This window comes from Rhinichthys klamathensis, unplaced genomic scaffold (genome assembly GCF_029890125.1).
Source record: "Rhinichthys klamathensis goyatoka isolate OS25496 unplaced genomic scaffold, OSU_Roscu_1.1 h1tg000281l_1, whole genome shotgun sequence".
Classification (NCBI taxonomy): Eukaryota; Metazoa; Chordata; class Actinopteri; order Cypriniformes; family Leuciscidae; genus Rhinichthys; species Rhinichthys klamathensis.
In genome coordinates, this window is record NW_026606800.1 from 6,138,175 (window position 1) to 6,158,295 (window position 20,121).

Sequence of the window (20,121 nt, forward strand, 5' to 3'; positions counted from 1 at the left end):
GAATCTGAGGGGATGTTTACATGACACTGTTTTCAACTAAAAACGGAAAAGCGTTTTGGCCGTTAATTTACACGACAATGGCATTTTGGCGGCCTGAAAACGCAAACTTTTGAAATCGGGTTTCAAAATGCAAGTTATTGTCTCCATGTAAACAACAAAAACGATGACGTCATCCGCATGAGCTTATGTAGCCCCGCCCCTTTTCAGCGCTGCACTCATTGTGTTCCGGTATGTATTTCCAGCATGAAGGTAAGATTTTACGGATTTATGAATGAACCGTTCCTTTTAAAATCTTCCCAGCATACTGACATTTGTTATGACATTTGCTTCAAACATTACAATGCTTGTTTCTCTGGCGCATAAGGTCTAAAGGCATGTAATGTTTCTTTACAAAGTGACATCGCCAACTACTGGCCTGGCATACATAATACAGCGTTTTTTGTTGTTTTCGTGGATCCTTGAGAATGTTCCTTGTTGGATCATTTTGACAACGTTGTCGTCTGTATGCGAAAAAAGCAATGGAAAAACGTTTCCATTTTTAGTACACATTGTCATGTAAGCATAACTTGAGTATAGCTGAGTTGAGTTCACAAGGCAAATTATATACTTTTTATTTATTTTTTACAAAATGCGTAGCTACTGTGTTTGGCTTCTGTATGGTAGTATAATCCTCATGAGATATATTATTTCTAGATGGCTTTAAAATGTAAATTTGTAGCAGAAATATGGCCAACAACAGGCCAGCAGATCCAATGGTATGGTAAACATTAACTGACAATTATAGATGCTTGTTGTCTGAATTTTATATGGATGCTTTATCTTAAAAAAAAAATGTTCTAAGACATTTTAAATTTTAATCTATAAAATAATTTATATATTTCTCTCACTCAATAAATGGCTTTGTCTTCCAAGATTCACAAACCAAAGGTTGTTTACATAAGAGCACCTCTTGATGACTTTATCAAAGAAGCTACTTCATCTGCTATGATGTTCATTGAGCATTGCTATTTGATATGGAAAACAGGAATTATGTATACAGGCTCTGGGCGGAATGAGATAAAAAATAAATAAAAATACAAACAAACACTGACCAAGCCTTGGAATAATTAATAATTACTCTGTGAAAAAGGAAGGACCCTTTTATGTATTTTATTGTTTTCTTGGTTTTTGTACAAAAGAGCAAATTTGGCATACAGAGATACATTCACTTGTCACAGTATTGTTGTTGCTTTGTTTTTTTAAATGCAAGCTCAAACATTTCAAGGATGGCGTTAGAATACACGCAAAAGCACACCCTCTTTCTCTTAATAAAAGACGCGCTCTCCGACGTAACGGTGTATGCTTTGATTCTTTCTATTTTGTTCCTAAAGAGAACTAAGCTCACACAAAGTGTCGACAAGAGTCCAAAATAAGTAATTCTATGAATAGAAAAAACGGGGGGAAAATACTAGCATGCAAATGCAACTTTTGTCAATAAGCTTCAAGAACTTTGAACGAAGAGAATGGCTTTACAAAGTGATAGTCCAGATTGCCACAGTGAGGACACTGCTGTACATTGCTGTACTCAGAGAAATACTGCATGCCCACACGTACATCTATGACCGGTTTCCCACAATGCTTGCAGTTGAGCCGTGCCTAGGCAGACAAAGAGGAGTGACATTTTAGTAATGTATATATAGCAATATGTCATATTAAATGATATGTTATATTGTTTCTGAGCATGAACAGATTCATTACCTGGCAGCATGGCGATGCCGCCAGTATGTCGTATGTGTACATTGTGCCCAGCTGGTGCCAGCTTCCATCCCACCTAGACTTGCACTTTATACACACGATTTTGTGTACTCCTTCCAGGCAGTCCACACAGATGGCATAAAGGTGCATCAGCCTCCCTTTAGAACATAAACAGAAAACCCTTTTAAACTGCAATTAGCCTCTAATTAATGAAAATGTATTCTAATAGGGATTTAATGATATGCCATGATCAAAGCATTATTTTCTGTCAGCTGCTTTGCTTCTTTATTACAAGAAGAAAGGGTTCATTTTATTCCCAATCAATTTGGTACTTTGCCTCAAAATCCTTGCTTTAGTCTTCAGCAGCAGTCATATTTCATTCTCAAATGCTATACTTGAATTGTTTTTGCTATGGTAAAATTATTATCATGTAGAGTTTGTCAACGGACTCAGCTCAACGTCATTTAATAAAAATGGTGACGCTGGAAATGGAAAGGTTTTTGCTGTACTTGCTATTTTATCAGAAATTAATGGTGTGCCTGCAATGCAATTCTTTCTAACCAGGGCAAAAACAAAAAAAAACAGACTCAACAAAAAGAATGTGAAACCATGTGGATAAGACTCTTATAACCCTCTTTTATAAATCTTACATTGAGTCTGTAATCTGTATTAATATTTTCTATAATATGTTGGTATGGCAATCTTACTATCAAGGCTAAAAATGCTCTGTCCGGAATAGTGAAGGTCAGTAGCAAAATTTTAGACGTTGAGCAAAGTAGCCTTACCGACCTGTGCAATAGACAGGTGGTACGGAAAGCCAAATCTATTTAATCAATTAGAGCCCGTGTCCTTTACTCTGATTTTGAGACCCTACCCTCCGGCTTGCGGTTTCCATTTCCTTTAGTTAAGAGCAATAGATATATATATATACTCATTTATTCCCACACAGCCATTTCCCTACTAAATTTAGGCAATGGAGGTGGTGAGTAGGATCAGTAGGTTATTCACGGTCAGTGTATTGTTTTTACATTTTTAATGGTTGTCTGTCCGCATACCTTGCCATAAAACTAACTGCCCCCTGGGGGACATAAATAAATAAAAAGTTGAGAGTTGACCAATACCAAAAACAAGGCAATGACTGACATTTTTATTTTAGGAATACTGATAATATCATTGCCATAAATACATCAATACTACGAATTTGTCCGATAATTATTTTCACGTTATGGCTGATAATTAAATAAATGGTCAATATTAAAATTCTATACTTTTTTTTAACTCAAGTTAAAAATAAAGCATTATATTTGGTAGAGATTACATTTAGCAGTGTTACTGAATTATTCACGTTTTTTAAGATTAACTTTGAGTATTAGATGATGGCAAAGGTAATCTAAATGTAAAAATAGGAGAAATAAGCATGAACTATTAAATATCTGCCAATACTAATAAAAAAAATAAAAAAAATCCAAATATCATCCAGTAACTGATATGATACTCATATATCATGCATCCCTAAATTATATTTTTACTCAACACTTAACATATATATATATAATATATATATATATATATGTTAAGTGTTGAGTAAAAATATAATTTAGGGATGCATGATATATATATATATATATATATATATATATATATATATATATATATATATATATATACACACACAAATATATAGCAAATATATATATAAAATTTGACAAAAATCTAACCTTTCAACGAAGTAAAACAATCTTATTATGAAATAAATGTTTTTCTCCAAAACACATTATATATAATGATATTGAAGTGACTGCACAACAAAGTTTGGAGACTGAAAATATGAAGAGAAACTTGTTTAATGAAAATTTTATTGAATGTAAACAGAATTACAGTTAAAATGAATTCTGTAAATCTTTGTAATTTATGAATGAATTCATTTAGATTTCAACAGATATTCTTTGCTGTGCGAGCTGAGAAGTTTATGTGACACTAATGAAGAATAACTTTCCCACCCTAATATTTTCAAGAGAAACCCCTTTCGAGTGTGAATAGTGGATTCGCTCACCTTGTAAGTGGCAAGGTACATCATACTCAATCTCATCATGGCGTGAAGGGCTCAGGAACAGCGTTCCATCCACTAAAGGGAACTGCTCAAAGATGGGCAGGGTGTGATGGCAAAGGGCACAGTTCACCACATTGCGGTGACTCGCACTGAGCGCAGAGAGGATGAACTTCCTGAGATCCTCTCCCTGTCCGGCTTGGGCATCGTCCTCCATTCGCACATGATATGTGTTGAGCTTGTGGCGGGGAATGTGTGTGAGCAGCTCTGAAAGATCCAGCCTCCTCAGGAACTGCACAGGGTTGTCTCCGGGAGAAAGTCGAGGGAGGCACATGTTGGCGGCTCCCTGCTCAAGGTGAGCCCCACGTGCCACCAGACCTCCGGACAGCAAATGCCTCCTGTGGCCTTCTGTATGAACCGCATTCTTTAGAAACTCGCCCAGGTGCCTTGAGCTACGCGGGCCACCGAGGGACGGGGGGAGAAAGGAGGCGAAGCCCGACGGAGGGGACTGAGCGGGGGATTCGCATGGGGAGCGGAGCCCATGGGAAACCCCGCCGATGGCATTGGGAGGACCGGCGTGACATCTCTCCTGAGAGTTCTGCCAATCTACCGATTGTCTGCGAGACAGTTCCTGACAGGAGCCACGGTGAGCTAGCTTATGGCTTGCAGATGATTTCCCTTTCTTGGGCTCATCGGCAACTTCCGGCCCAACTCCGCCGCAAGCGCCACCTACGGAGGCACCACAGCTGGGCTTCCCGCTCCCTTTCTCTGGCATCTTTTTCTTGCGCTCGTCATGCATGCGTTTCACCTGGTACCAGTCAGTGTCTTTTTTCAGGTGTCCCTGGCCACAGCGACAGGAGCAGAAGCGGAAGGCTAGATCGTAGCCCTTTTTGGTCCACATGTTCTGTCGGCATTGCTTCTCGTTCCAGCTGCGGGCCCGGCCGATGCAGTTGAACTGCACCAGGATGCTGCTCTCCCACTCATAGAAGCACTGTAGGTGCATCCAATTGCCGTAGGGGCAGAGTTCACTGTTGCACACCACACGCTGGTAGTCGTCCTTCTCAAGGTCAACGGGACGGCCCAGACTGCACACTAATGGGGTGGCACATGTGGACTCTGCCAAACACAATGAAGATTATATTAACTTAGGGTTAATGCAGTGGAATAGCTCACATAAAAATGACACTTCTTTCATCATTTACTCAATCTCATGTGGTTCCAAACCTGTATGACTTTCTTTCTTCAGTGGAACAGAAAAAGAGATGTCAGAATTACGTGCTTTCATTGCAGGTGAAGAAAGGATGCAATGAAAGTAAATTATGACAGAGCCAAACACCTTTTTTTGTGCCCCAGGAAAGTCATATGAGCTTGTAACAACATGAGGGTGAGGAAATTATGCCAGAATGCACATTTCTGGTTGAACTGTTGCTTTAAAGGAAAATATCTGTAATTCAGTTTACAATGGCTTATATTAAAAACACTAAATAAATATGATATTTGGTTAAATGTATTGTACTGTATGCTGCTGTAATGACTGAATTAATAAATAAACCTGAAAAAAATTGCATAAGAAACATTAGAATAAAACAAATTCACAAAATTCATTAAGGGACATCTATTTATAGATAGTGTGATTCAAGCTGCTTTATTGGCAGAATGTTCAATGTCAGTGCATTCAATACATCATTTCAATTCATAATAACTCTGTGGGTGCAAATCCCACTCAAAACGAAAAAAATATTACACAACACTCCTGTGAATGAAGTTGAAGTGTGTATGTGTGTCCCATGAGAGACAGAGAAAGACAATTATACAACATTTAGTTCCAGTCTTCACATTTGATTGGACAGTGGCTTTCAAAGATAGCTGTTTTTCTGTTTGAATCACTCCACTTCGAAGTGTTCACTACCTTTCAAACCAGACTAGTGAAGCATAAAGTGAAAGAACTGTTTTCTCTCATGAACTGAAGCAAAGTTCTGTAAAGCCGGCTGCAGCAAAGAGCATGTTGGTGTTTTCTCTAGCTCAGAGTGGGTTTTTCTCACTAATGTTAAAATTCTTGCCATGTTAAAATTAAAACACAGAGTGCAGCCTCTCATAAAAGTGGTTCCAATACAGATTTCAGTCTATGCATTGCTAAATGACACACAAAAGGTTTTTTTTTTAACGATTTTTGTTTGTGGTGAAGACATTTACAAACTAATTGACCAATTTGTATTTGAGTTACTTATAAATTATTATAATAATAATAAACACAATATCATGCTGTAGTACTACTAAATATGAAAAGAGAGCTATGATTACCTGCGCCCTGACATTCCATTGTTCATAGCTGCCACTCAAAAAAATATAACACCACTTCCATTTCCTCAGGAGCCATAGCCATTCAATGCATTATTAAACACTCTACTTGCACATCATTACGGTGAAGATATGACATGCCATTACACACCACACACACACACACAACATTTTATCTCCAAATCACATGCAACTCCATGCCAAGTGTATTCACTCTTGAGCAAGGCCTACACAACCACCTTACAGTGCAGGACGATAAGTGGGAGTCGTAATCATTCTGATAGCGATGACAGACACACACACACACACACACACACACACACACACACACACACACACACAACAAGTTGCTACAAGTGAGAGAACGTTAGAAGGAAGGTAACGCGCGCGCACTTTCAGGGAAACGTACCGTCATATAGAACATTCACTGAAGTGACGTTCTTACCGCTTATGCTGTCGCTCGGCGGACCCGCTGTGGCTCCAGTCAACACCGAGGCAGTTCCTCCTGTAACCGCAGACGCACAGGCTCCATTTTCTTGCTCGTCCCCGCTACTATTCGTGCGTTTATTTCTCTTCCCCTTGTTGCTTTTTTGGTTGGGCATAATGGAGCGCTCAGTATGAATGCAGCCTGTCAGCGACCGCCATCGAGCATTTCTGCGGATATCATGTCGAGGGTGCTTGACGAATCTACTGCGAATCTTAATGCACGGTAGATGCAGATGTTACAGTTCGATTATGATCCTCCAGATTTGTGCAGGCAGTCTTGACAGCAGAGGTACACCATGAAGAAGGCGTGTCCCTCTCTTGTTTTGATTCCTGCTCTGAAGAGAGAATGTTCCTCTGGCCCCGCCTCCATCTCTGATCCAGACCCAGAGCTCAGAGTTATTAATAGCGCAGACTGAAGGGAGTCCCGAGCAAATAATCGACACACTGCTAAAATTATTTGAAAACCAAAAGTGATGAACGTGCTATTTGAGCAGTTATCTTAATTTAGTTGATCATGGTTACATTTTTTAAAAAACAAGGTTCTAATTAGAACAAAATGTTTTTTTTTACAGCTAGATGCCTGGAAAAGTTCTACAAAGAACATTTGACAATTTTTTTTTACTTTGAATTCAAAATCAGGATCTCTAAAAGTCAAAGGTAAAAACAACATAGGCTTTTAATTGTACCATTCAGGTCTATAATCCAGTACTGGTCATGAATTTGAAAGACAAAGTGTTTTAAATTCAGTTCATTTATTTATATGACAGAGTTTATTGCAATTTTCAATAAACTGTCTCCAGCCATTCTGAAAGCAAATGAACCATAACAAGACAGAAATCAAAGACAGCAACACAGACATCCATATGCATACTACAAATTGGAAATTTCAAGTCAGATTAAAATGTTGAGGTTGCAGTAGATTCATATATTTATCTATAACAAAACAAAATGAAAAACTTTTTTCAAGCTTATTCATGCTATATAGAACATACTTTTTAAAAACTTTTGGAAAGTAATTAATTATTCAAAATGAGTACCTACTCAAGAGAGAATGTGATTTCAGACACAGCCTCTAGTTTCTATTCCTGAGCGTGAAATGGCACAAACTGCACCATTAGGAGTCCTATGTAACATTTGTACAGACATAGAACAAGAATAACACAAGTACAATATGGGGATGTTTTCACAAGAGCTTTATAAAATATCACCCTGGAACATTTGCAGATGATTTGTCAAACTTGGTTCATTTCATTCCAGAAAATCTTACAGCAGATAAATGTTACTTAGCTACTAATCATATTTATCAGCCTTTGACATGTTTTGGCACATATAACTTGAATGACTATGCATGCAATTAATAATTTCACAGTAATGGTACTGCAAATCAAACAATCTCATGATTACTGTTGAAAGAGCAATTATGCAATTGTTATACACTCTTAAAAATAAAGGCCCTTTATTGACATTGATGGTTCCATGAAGAACCTTTAACATCCATGAAAACGTTCCATTCCACAAAAGGTTAAAATGTTTGTCACACTAAGAAAAGAAAATGGTTCTTTTTAAGTATACTGTTTACTAAGTTTCTTTGGGGAATCAAAAATGGTTCTTCTATGGCATCGCTGAAAAAAAAAAAACTTTATTTGTAAGAGTGTAGGCAGAATTGAATTCATTCAAAGTTCCAGAAACATAGTAACATGATCATGCACACTACTATAACTGTTATGATATATTTCAATGATATGGCTGTTTGAACAGGGAAAATTGCTACTTTTCAAAACAAACGTGTGTGCAAATCACTCCCCTGAGAGAAAAAAAAAATGCTGTATAAAAATATTCCAATGAAGTATACAAAAAATGTTACATTCTCAAGTATATTTCCATATCAAAATGTAGCAATGACATGTCAAAAACATTTGTACTTTTTCACTCAGGTTTAGAAAAGACTGTCAAACTCAGTCCTGCAGTAATATGACATCTACGTTGTCGTGAACTCCTTGCAGTAGTAGCTCCCCTTCAAAAGTGATGATCTTCTTTCGCTTGGCCGCTTTCAGCGTTCCGACCAGAGCTTCAAAGAGGTTTGCGCACTGGTCATCATTAAACAAGACTCCAAATTTGACGCTGATCTTTCCATCGGCGTCTGCGAGACAAGTAAGAGTGGTCAGGGTTTGCTCTATATCATTCATTAACAACGCTGAAAGTCTCCCATTAACATGTATTACTTGTTGAAGCACTGAGAATACAGAATCGATACAGAATCAGTGTTTGCAAATCTCAAGAACAGCGAGCAGTATGAGGAATCATCAGCCTGGTTTGAGTGGATAGGAAAGCCAAATACAACAAAGACACCTGCATTTGTATGCTGACTAACAGAAACTAAACTCATCACGGAAAAAATTATTTATGATCATACAATTGAGATTTCAGAATGAGCAGTAAAGCTCCTATTTCAATGTTTTAGTTTAAGCGTTATATTTAGGCCACCAAACCAATATGCAAATTTGTGACATTGATCACCTAAACACTTTTGTACAGTCGGTCAGAGGTTCTTCCATTAAAGCACAAGATGCACCTAGGATCATTTTCTAATCATGCTGCTGACATTAATGCAAAAATGAGACACCAAATACTAAGACATTGCTAAATTAATGTAAATTTTCGATTCAACATTTTAAATTGTTAAACGGATAGTTAACCCAAAAATGAAAGTAGTGTCATCATTTACTCACCCTCATGTTGTTCCAAACCTGTATACATTTCTTTCTTCTGTTAAACACACAAAAAGACATTTTAAGTAATGTTGGTAACTAGACAGTTGACGGTAGCCATTGACTTTTTTTTTTTTTCTATGGAAGTCAATGGCTACCGTCAACTGTTTGATTACGAACATTCTTAAAAATATCTTCTTTTGTGTTCAATAGAAGAAAGAAACCAACCAGGTTTGGAACAACTTGAGGGTGAGTAAATGATGACAGAATTTCCTTTTTTGAGTGAACTATCCCTTTAATATTATAATTTGTCATTTATAGGTAAAAATATGCATTTTCACTAACAAATTTAGACTATCCTAAACAATTGTGTTGATCTAAAATAGTACAAGACTTACTTTTACTGCCCAGTCGACGAATCTCTTCAATGAGCAGCGTAACTTCATGTTCCACATTCATCTTTGCCACTGAAATTATACATGAATGTTAATAGTGTAGGCCTAAAGGCCTTCCTTTTTATATTACTCAATCTATTTACTGTATTACTCACAAATTGTCATTGAAAGTCTTTATTAAGATATAGGCATACTGATATTCCTGTTATCTATCTTAGAGTCTGGAATAATACATTATAGTTAATTTAATTGCGTCCTCGCAATTATTAACAACAAACATGCTGAATAAATTGTTTGAACTGATTTAGACATGCACGTTCTATTCACTATTCATTTAGCGCCCTCTCTGGACGAGTTGAGAATTGCAACGCCGCACCCTACCGGCTTATTGCAGATGCTAAATATAATTACTTATCTTAAATTTTGATTAAGGAAATAATACGTGTGGCCTGCAAGATTAATACCATAGGGTTAAGACATAATGAGGCATAATTAAAAAACGCCTGGACGGCTTTTACAGCTGAGCACGAGGATTATCATTTGATCAAGCAATGCGGAAGTGCGAATCTTAACACGGAAAGTGAAAGAAATGTGTGAAAATTTGTATTGAAGCAGTTTTTGTGAATCACACAGGATTTGAATCTAATCATCACGCAGATTTAATCCCGAAATACACATAAATAAACAAAACAAAAAAACACTTTGTGTACGTAAAAGGCACTCACACCGCATTAAAGAGGCTAGATTAATCCATAACTCCAACTGGGAAAACGTGTATTCGTTTGAATAATTAATTTAAATCATAAAACATTTCAAAGTAGTTTTATGTTCGACCTACTTACCTCTGTGGTGTTTTTGCTCCGCCGCTCTGCAGACTATAGGCTGATTGAAATGAGAAAGCGCAACCATAGATGGCTTTGTGTGTGACGTCACATTTAACTGCCCCCTTTAGATTAACCTAGTTAGTTAGTAATTTGTTAACCTACAATGAATTGTTTGATACATTTGGAATGGCAGTAAACCTAATACTATGCCGCTTGGATGCCATACCTTTAACAAGCATTTAAGCATACATTTTCAAGAGTTTCTGGATGTAAGGACTTTGACGCGTATGCTTATGTAAAACATGTTGACACTAAAAGTAGGCTTCACGTAATAGATTAAACTGCTGCTGTAATTGGCATCTGTAATTTTAATAATCTAAGTCTTTGTTCCATAGCTTGTTTTGACAATTGATATATGCAATACAAACAATTTGCAACTAAATGCTCATTTTAATAAATAATTAGTCTATATTATTATTATTATAGATATGTTAGAAGAATAAAAATACAAGAACTCGCTTATTTATTTTAATATAAGTGACATTTACAGCAACATTCAATAAAATGTGTCCATCCATAAATGTTTGAACTTCGTATGAAATTAAATTTACAAGACGCCAGATGGCAGTAAAAAACAATTTATTGCTGATACTGCTATTACAGTGATGACTGGTGGTTTGTAGCTTTGTAGTCAGAGCTTAATCAATTATTTTTGTGTATTCGACAATTCGATTTTAATATAATATATAAAAGATGATAGATAGATAGATAGATAGATAGATAGATAGATAGATAGATAGATAGATAGATAGATAGATAGATAGATAGATAGATAGATAGATAGATAGATAGATAGATAGATAGATAGATAGATAGATAGATAGATAGATAGATAGATAGATAGATAGATAGATAGATAGATAGATAGATGTTTTCTTTAATAGTATTTAAATATTAATATGCCGCAGAAAAGCGCATGCGTACGAAAATCACGGCCGGTCTTACGCAAGGAGCTTGTCTTACGTATGTATATCGACGCCCCTTTGATTTGGGAAATGTGGTTTTAGGTGCATGACGGTTCTTTTGTAGTTTCACGTATTACGTAAGAGGGTCGTTAACTACACCGACCAACCGGCTTGGGTAAAAAACGCCTTCGCCTCTTTTTAAAGGTAGTAGTCCTGTCTTTAACAATGTAAACATTTAAAGAACATACACTCCAGGCTCGTGGTTCTTTTGGGAGAAATGATGTAGAATTACTTTTTATAATTTATTCATTTCTTTTTTTAGTGGGAATCAGAGGACGTGACCTGCAATGCATCCTGTACAAGAAAATTCGCGGTGGCCTCGAGTATCAAAGTTCACTCTGTCAGCATGTGCAGCAACTGTTGCAGAACTAGGTAGATACGTATACTTTATAGTTTTTGAAAATAATTAATGTATTTAAAAAAAAAAATATATATATATATATATATATTTTTTAAATACATTAATATATATATATATACACATATATATATATATATATATATATATAATATCTACGCTACCTAATGTATGCACCTCTCTGTGGTGATTTTTATACAATTTTAATTTTAGTCACATTCCCTCTGGACCTTACTAAAACCAGACTTCAGATACAGGGTGAAGGTGGTTCCCGACAGCATGGTGGAAGTGTACAGCCTCCAAAATACAGGGGCATGCTGAGCACAGCTATGGGTATAGTGCGAGAAGAGGGGCCCTTGAAACTGTGGCGAGGGGTCACACCAGCTATCTACAGACATATAGGTAAAATGTTAAAGTCGGCATGAAACAAAAGTTGTGATAGTCTTCTCTTCTCTATTGTGACATATCTGAGTGAAACAACTTCTCGAACAAGAAAAATGTAGGACAGGATTTGATTTTGTCCATCGGGAATGGACTGGATCATTGTGGTTTGCTATTGCTGTGATCTCATGTGAGTGACAGGTTGTCCCGCCAGTAAACGCATCATCTGAGAAGAGATGAGATGTCGCTGTATGAATTTCTTTCTTCTGCTGAACACAAAGGAAGATATTTTGAAGAATGTTGGTAATCAAACAGTTGATGAACCCCATTGACTTCCATACTATTTTCTTTTCCTACTATGGAAGTCAATGGGGTTCATCAACTGTCTTGTAACTGACATTCTTGTGAGTAAATGATGACAGGATTTTCATTTTGAAGTGATCTATTCCAAATTGATGTACAAGGATAAATCATTTATAATAAATACTGCAATATTCCATAACAATAAGAATTGTCACATCCTACTTTATACATTTTCCACATGGATGTAATGAAATCCTAATGAACTTGATTTGATGTCCAACCGCATGTATTTGAATCAACTTCTGAACTTTGAAATTCTTCATCCTTAGTGTATTCAGGCGGCAGGATGCTGGCCTATGAACAGCTCCGGGAATCTGTCTTGGGAAGATCTGAAGATGGCATTTTTCCAGTTTGGTGAGGGAAACATCTGTGAAATTTGAAACAGGACAGTGATTAAAGTCTAAATAGACGGGATCAGCATGTGTCCTGTGATGTCCATAGGAAAGCAGTGATCGGCAGTATGATTTCAGGTGCTCTGGGCCAGTTCATCGCTAGTCCAACAGATCTAGTGAAAGTTCAAATGCAAATGGAGGGCAGGCGTCGACTTGAAGGGAAACCACCAAGGTGAGGCACAGCCATAATGCGTCACCCAAAAATAAAAATTCTGTCATTAATTACTCACCCTAATGTCGTTCCAAACCCGTAAGACTTTCGTTCATCTTTGGAAGACAAATGAAGATCTTTTTGATGAAATCTGACAGCTTTCTGATCCCTTCGTTGCAAACGCTTCAAAAAGTTCATAAAGAGATCGTAAAACTAATCCATATGAATCGAGCGGTTTAGTCCAAATTTTCTGAAGAGACTTGATCGCTTTATATGATGAATAAAGCTTCATTTGTGTTCCAAAGGTGAACGAAAATCGTACGGGTTCGGAACGACATGAAGGTGAGTAATTAATGACAGAATTTTCATTTTTGGGTGAAATATCCCTTTAATATCCATATAAGCTTTCCATTGCACAAAAGGTTCTTTACAGTGGAAAAAGGGTCTTCAGATTATTAAAATGTTCTTCTTCACACTAAAAAAAAAGAAGATCATTGAAAGGTTCTTAGGGGAAACCAAAAAGGTTATTCTATGACATTGCTGTGAAAACATCCTTTTGGAACCTTTATTGTATGAGTGTACTCGTTCTAAATGCATGTTGTTGTTTTTTAAACTGACAGAGTACATGGGGTTTACCATGCTTTTACAAAGATCATAGCAGAGGGAGGAATCAGAGGCCTTTGGGCAGGATGGGTCCCCAACGTTCAGAGAGCTGCCCTAGTCAATTTAGGAGGTACAGAAGTCAAAGACTTCTAGAAATCTGTTGACAGCTACATTTTTGCAATACATCAAATATTTTTCGTTTTATTTCACATTTAGATCTCATGACATATGATACAGTGAAGCATTTTCTACTGAGAAACACCTCCATGCCGGATAACAGCATTTGTCATGGATTGGCAAGGTGAAATTCTGTTATTCTACTAATGTTAACACATACAGTAATAACGTCATGACTCATGTTCAACATTTTTTATAGCATATGCTCAGGATTGGTTGCAGCTATTATGGGAACACCAGCTGATGTTGTGAAAACTAGAGTAATGAACCAGCCACGGGATTCAAACGGAAGGTTAGTTTTGTGTATTAATCAAAGCTGAGTAGTAGTAGAACATTAGCTTTGTTATAACAACATATTTTTATCATTCTGTTTGCAGGGGTCTTCTCTACAAGTCTTCTACTGGCTGTCTTGTTCAGTCGGTGAGAAGAGAAGGATTTTTTTCCCTCTATAAAGGATTTCTACCAACTTGGTTTAGAATGGTACTATGATTTAAAATATGTTTGTTTAAAGATTTATTCTCTTTTGTTGCTATTTTAACTATGTTTTTGTTCCCAGGCTCCCTGGTCTTTGACTTTCTGGCTTACATTTGAGCAAATGAGACGAGCAATGGGCATCAGCTCATTTTAATGATTTTAAGAGGTGGACAGAGAGGTTTTTTTTTTTTTTTTTTACTTTGTCCCTTTAAAGTTTCTGAGCTGAAAGTTCCAGTTCAGGTCTATTGAGTTACACACTGTAGGACACAAATATGAGGAAGACTCCGCAAAGTTGTTTGATCACTGTATGTTTAGGAGAAAATAATATGGCATGGCATGGCAATCATTAAAGTCTGTTTATAAAAATGTGAAATTGGCACAGAAAGTTGTTCATTTTTTTCTTCTTTTTTAATCCACATTACTAGAGAGCTGTTAATTAATTGTTGCCAGTTTATTACCTCTCAAAATCATGTAGAAAAAGGTCCATTTAAACCAACCTAAATGGGGTTGCTTGTTTAAACTAGTCTCCCCATCTAGCCAGGCTGGTTATTTTAGGATCATTGAGATTATTATAGTTATATTATAATAACCCTCACCAAACTACTATTATAGTTTTTATTAAGTGCAATTAGGTGAAATAAAATATTTTACTTCAGTTAACATCTATTTAGGATTATTATAGAGGATTATACCAACAAGAAATTGTTTTTTTGAAAACGACATATAGAGGAATGTTTTTCTTCTACCAAAAGGTTTTCAATTTATTAGCATATTCTATTACATATACCACACATATTTCAGAAAACCTAGTGCGATAAAAGTAAAAACATCTTTATTACTAACCGAAGTGATCAAGAACATTCCAATGTACAAATGAGCTTTCTTTTGATTCCTCCATCTTCATGAAGATCCGTCCATGGCTTGATACGTTTCGCAAAGAATGCCTGGTTATCACCTCGGCTATCTTCCCAGAAAAGTAATAATTTTGATATATGAATGAATGAGTCATTGTTATGAGATATATGTTGTGAAATAAAAATAAACAGAAATAAACGCCCAATGTATCATAAACGCCCAATGTCACATGTAACATTAGCTACAGATCTTTCACAAGGAGGGGTTGTATTTCAAAAACAACTGCAGAAACATGTTATAAGTGGTCCATTTGGTGTTTTATATGCCCCATAATTATCATATAAGAAGAAATTTGTCCGGGTTCTTATGGGTTAATATTAAATCAATGCTCAGGGTTCTCAAACAACCAGTAGAGGGCATCCAGTCAATAACTTTACCGGTAAGGAAATAAACCCGGAACGTAAACAAGAACCCGCTGACTGTGTCATTTCCGGTCTGGCAATTTTCACATTCAATAAAATGGCAACGCCGAGTGGTGGCACGTCCAAGCGTTTAGTCCAGTATGTCATCGTCCGATCAGACCTGATACACGCTTTATCATGGCCTTTAGGGGCGGTTATAACTCAAGCCTGTCATGCGGCCACTGCAGCCATTCATTTACACTACAGTGACCCTGACACACAGGAATATTTGGCAGAACTGGACAGCATGCACAAAGTGGTACTTCAGGTTAGTACTGCAATTACATCACATGCACCATGTGTTTCTGACCCTTTAGAAGCAGTATAGTAATGTTTTGTTAAGAAATACACTTAAAGCCATCAACAGATTAACTAGTGGCAAATTAATGAATAATTGAGGTTATATATACACATAGTATACAGATATTTTAAGTACTTGTTTTTTTTTTTAAACCAAGAAAACATTTTTCCCCCACAGGCACCAGATGAGGCTTCTCTCTCCACTCTTTCCAGTACTCTACGTGAAAAAGATATAGCACATAAACTATGGATGGAGCAGCCAGAGGATATCCCCACATGCTTGGCTTTGAAGCCCTACCCTAAGGAGACTGTGCAGCCCTTTCTAAAAAAGTTCAAGCTTTTCAAATGAATTCTGCATGTATTGTACAATATAAACACAAACACTGGTCAGAATGGAATGTAGCATTAAGAATGAAGTTGTTGGAACAGTCTTACCATCACATTTTTTTGACTTTCATCCACATTTTGTCTCCTGTTATATCTGTGTAGCAAAATGCTAATTAGTTATGGAATTGTACCAGTATGGCGATTTAAATATATTGAAAAAACATTTTTAAAATTTGAAATGGAAACAATGTATTCATTCCACATAATGGGTAATAAATTTAATCTATATGGAATCTGCAATGATCCTCAGCATTTTTTAAATGTAGGCCCCTACTGATGATTCACTGGAAGAGTTAAAATTAAGACACATAATTATGTATGTGCTGACAATGATGGGTCAGTAATTCTGGACTGGTTTGTTAAGGTCCATATTATGCAGACATCCCGCCTCTCCAGGAAGGTCCGGGAGTCTCTTGCTAATTGATAGCAGCTCCCTAGACGCCCGCAAATTATATAAACACTCGGAAATCTAGCAAGAGAGAAAGAAGGCCCATTTCTAGGGTATTAAAGTAATATCTGTCTTGATGCTGCTTCCCTAAATCGAGGTTTTGCAGGATGGGATGTCTGCAAATGTTCAGTGTGGGCGTATAGCACGGTTCATTCTAGAGGAAACGACTCTTATGAGCAGGTGTTCTTTGTAGTGAATCAAAACTGACCTTGTTAAAAATACAGTACGTTCTTTGCATTGCATTTCCAAATATTTCTTCCTCAAATGCAAAATAATCATTAATGGAACTGATTTTAAACACTTTAAATTCCTTACAATTCACATCCCTAGATATAAAGATGGCACCGGCAGCCCTTTTTCTTTTTACATGGTGCTTTATTGCAATGTGTTGCATTCTCACATTCATGGATGTTATAGAGATTTGTTAGTCAAAGCATCATTTCCTTCAAGGTATGTATCTTCACCTTGGAAAAGCAACAAAGGGGCCATATGCACGAGGTGTGAGTGAATGTTTCTTGTTTGTCTGAGTGTATGCATGTGTGTGTGTGTAAATGTATGCGTGTAAACTTCAAATCTCAGTTTGAGCAGCCACATAATTCCATGAAATGGACAAGAAAAATAAGACTGATTCAGTAGATGCGAAACACAGTTTTGCAGCCCGCAGGACAATCCTGCAGGTGCTGGACCCAGCATGTGACTGATTGTCTACAACGTCCTAAGAAAGGTAGGATTCTCCAGATAAACCTGGATTTAGAGAAAACAAAAAAATAAAAACATGACAAGACATGCAGAAGTCTCCCAGATACATCTTCATTCATAATGTCCCACACACAGCTGCAATGATACCTCTTAAGAAAAAAAAAACGTTCACAAGTATTATACAAAACTGGACAAATGTATATATCTATATATATTTGTTTATTTATATTAATTTTACAGGTGAAAAGTGGGACCTTGCCTTGAAAGAACGAGCGCCGTTTCAGTGGAGCTACAAGCACCACTTCCCTTCACCAAATACAACTAATGTCTGTATATTAATAAGGCAGCACTTACAATATGTGAAAAATCTCAGGTAAACAGTAGCTACTGTAGATGATACCATGTAGAGATGAATGACGAGGAGAGTGTGTGGTGTTTGTAGGATTCGCTACTATGATATGAGGAAATGCAGATTGTACGAGTTTGCATAAATGGATCTTAGCACTTTTGGCACTGAGCGTGCGGGGCCTGAAGCGACACTACGATACAGACCACGATGAACAGAAAGCAGAGTAAGATGAGGAATGTCTTGAAAAGATAAAGCCAGGAGGTCTAAAAGGACGGGGCAAAGGGGAGGTGGTGCACCTGAAGAAGATAGGCATAGTTAGATCTATGGTTCTGCAGCAGAAAAATACCCATGTAGCAAAGGCTCCGCTACCCTGCTCGTTTAACAGATCCAATGAGGAGGGCCTGACAAGCCAAGTTCTTCCTGAAGAACCTGAGATGCGCTTTGATTTTCCGTGGAAAGCGAAATGGCGTTTCACTTTGCGAAAATACATTCAGGGGATATTCGTTCTTTTTCGCCAACATATATTCGGATTTTGACATGGCCTCTTTCCTTGTAGTTCATGTAAAGTGCAAAACTAGATTGTATTCCTTGCAAGTTCCTGGTACATTTAGGTTTTTAGTAAAAAATTCATGTAAAATACAGCAAAAGTCTTACAAACGTCAGTATAAGAAAATCCTCATAAACAAGAAACGTCCATCAAACGGCGAGGAGCAGTCCTCTATGCTGAAAATATGTACAAGAGGCACCTCAAATTTGGTATAAAGAATCCAGCTAAATAAAGTCAAATATCTAAGTAGAGTTGCATCAGTATGTTTTTTTCTCGTTTTTAGCCCGAGTAGCTCGAAACCACTAGTTTCGAACTACAAATTATGTATATCCTTGAGTTAATAAACAAAATAGAGGAAAAACAGGAGATAATTGTTAGCATGCATCGCTAGAATACTGCAGTCGAAGCAATAATCCATTCTGAGTAGTGTCATTTTTAAAACAAAAGCCAAATGCTTTTCATTCAACCTCTAAACGTGCATAGCTAGCGGTTAGAAATCTGTCTTCCTGAAAACGGTGACTAAAGTTCCTCCCGAAGAGGCATTTGCATGTTTGGTAGATCTGTAGCAACGGGGGAATGTCTGAAGATAATTCACTACTGAACATCTTCGAAAATAATCAAACCAGCTAGGGGGGAAAAAATGTCTAAACAATAAATTAAAAGTGTGGAACAAAATGGTAGTGTTACGGGACACCTATTCAGGAAAAACTCAGTGCTACATTTGTCCAATTGCATGAACCTTGCATATGATATGAATCTTTTAGTATCTTGAAGCTTTGGTCATTATTTCGTTCTTGTCTTAAGAGCGTTTACACATGGCAAAACTACATCAGGCAGTTAACGAAACCCCACTACAATAACCCGGCGCTGTTCTCAAACCAAGGTTCCACTTTTTCAGAGCTGTTTAAACTTTGACAACAGAGAAATTAAATAATATGGCCTTTTTTTTTTTTAAATTAACCCGTACAAAAGCCAGTCCATGCTGCTTCTCCCTCAGCAAAGTCACATTCAGCAGTCGCTAAACCATTCTCACATATAGAGCAATCTCAACACCCACAGGAAAAGTTGCAGGTATTAAAAAAGAAAGAAAGAAAGAAAGAAAGAAAATAAAAAAAATCAGGACATGTGTCTGTTTTTCCATATTAAACACCAGATATACAGTATTAATCACACATACACACTTTCAGACAGCCATACACATTTAAAAAAACAAAAACAAAAATAAAACAAAAACAAAATGGAAGCAAGTAGTTATTACCACAAACTTGGAGCACTACATTTTGTTGATTCTGAACAGATACATATTCACATTTATCTGTTATATACACAATACTTTGATAATCCAGGTTCTGAATAGTTCTATTGTACCTTGGTGTTGTGTACTGACTGTGAGAGCCGTTATAAACGACAAAACGAAACAATAAAAACATTATTAATAGCCGCTGTTTGCTAGTTTGGTATATTTGGCATAAACACAGTAATGATGACAGGAAGGGTTCATTAAATGAATCTTATCCACTGCATACTTTTTTTTTTTCTATACAGGAATGCCTGTTTCCCAAAGAGGAGGGCAGAAATTAATCATTACGGAGTCTGTGTTTTTTCGGTGAGCCAAAAACGGGAAAAAACACAGACTGACTTTTATGTTATGCATTTGTC

The 20,121-nt window shown here is 36.8% G+C and overlaps 4 protein-coding genes across 5 annotated transcripts; 2 read left to right on the forward strand and 2 right to left on the reverse strand.

Moving 5' to 3' along the window:
* Positions 1-1,133: 1,133 nt before the first annotated feature.
* On the reverse strand, positions 1,134-6,916 carry heca (hdc homolog, cell cycle regulator). 2 transcript variants are annotated; one of them, XM_056269223.1, is made up of 4 exons: positions 6,489-6,916; positions 3,788-4,897; positions 1,738-1,892; positions 1,134-1,635 (listed from the first exon to the last, which is right to left on the reverse strand). In XM_056269223.1, the coding sequence occupies exons 1-4, from the start codon at positions 6,679-6,681 to the stop codon at positions 1,471-1,473; spliced, it is 1,623 nt and encodes a 540-aa protein (XP_056125198.1). In that variant the 5' UTR covers positions 6,682-6,916; the 3' UTR covers positions 1,134-1,470. The 2 variants fall into 2 exon arrangements, with proteins under 2 accessions (XP_056125198.1, XP_056125199.1); XM_056269224.1 differs by having other exon boundaries at positions 6,525-6,914.
* Positions 6,917-7,741: 825 nt separating this feature from the next.
* abracl (ABRA C-terminal like) lies at positions 7,742-10,602 on the reverse strand. Its single transcript, XM_056269229.1, has 3 exons — positions 10,511-10,602; positions 9,672-9,740; positions 7,742-8,705 (listed from the first exon to the last, which is right to left on the reverse strand). The coding sequence occupies exons 1-3, from the start codon at positions 10,575-10,577 to the stop codon at positions 8,521-8,523; spliced, it is 321 nt and encodes a 106-aa protein (XP_056125204.1). The 5' UTR covers positions 10,578-10,602; the 3' UTR covers positions 7,742-8,520.
* Positions 10,603-11,686: 1,084 nt separating this feature from the next.
* On the forward strand, positions 11,687-14,579 carry slc25a27 (solute carrier family 25 member 27). Its single transcript, XM_056269225.1, has 9 exons — positions 11,687-11,889; positions 12,089-12,277; positions 12,889-12,973; positions 13,061-13,183; positions 13,783-13,895; positions 13,982-14,066; positions 14,142-14,234; positions 14,320-14,422; positions 14,499-14,579. Exons 1-9 carry the CDS (start codon positions 11,805-11,807, stop codon positions 14,568-14,570), a joined length of 948 nt encoding a protein of 315 aa, XP_056125200.1. The 5' UTR covers positions 11,687-11,804; the 3' UTR covers positions 14,571-14,579.
* Positions 14,580-15,709: 1,130 nt separating this feature from the next.
* Positions 15,710-16,598, forward strand: ptrhd1 (peptidyl-tRNA hydrolase domain containing 1). The gene is made up of 2 exons (XM_056269228.1): positions 15,710-16,000; positions 16,211-16,598. Exons 1-2 carry the CDS (start codon positions 15,791-15,793, stop codon positions 16,379-16,381), a joined length of 381 nt encoding a protein of 126 aa, XP_056125203.1. The 5' UTR covers positions 15,710-15,790; the 3' UTR covers positions 16,382-16,598.
* The last annotated feature ends 3,523 nt before the right edge of the window (positions 16,599-20,121 follow it).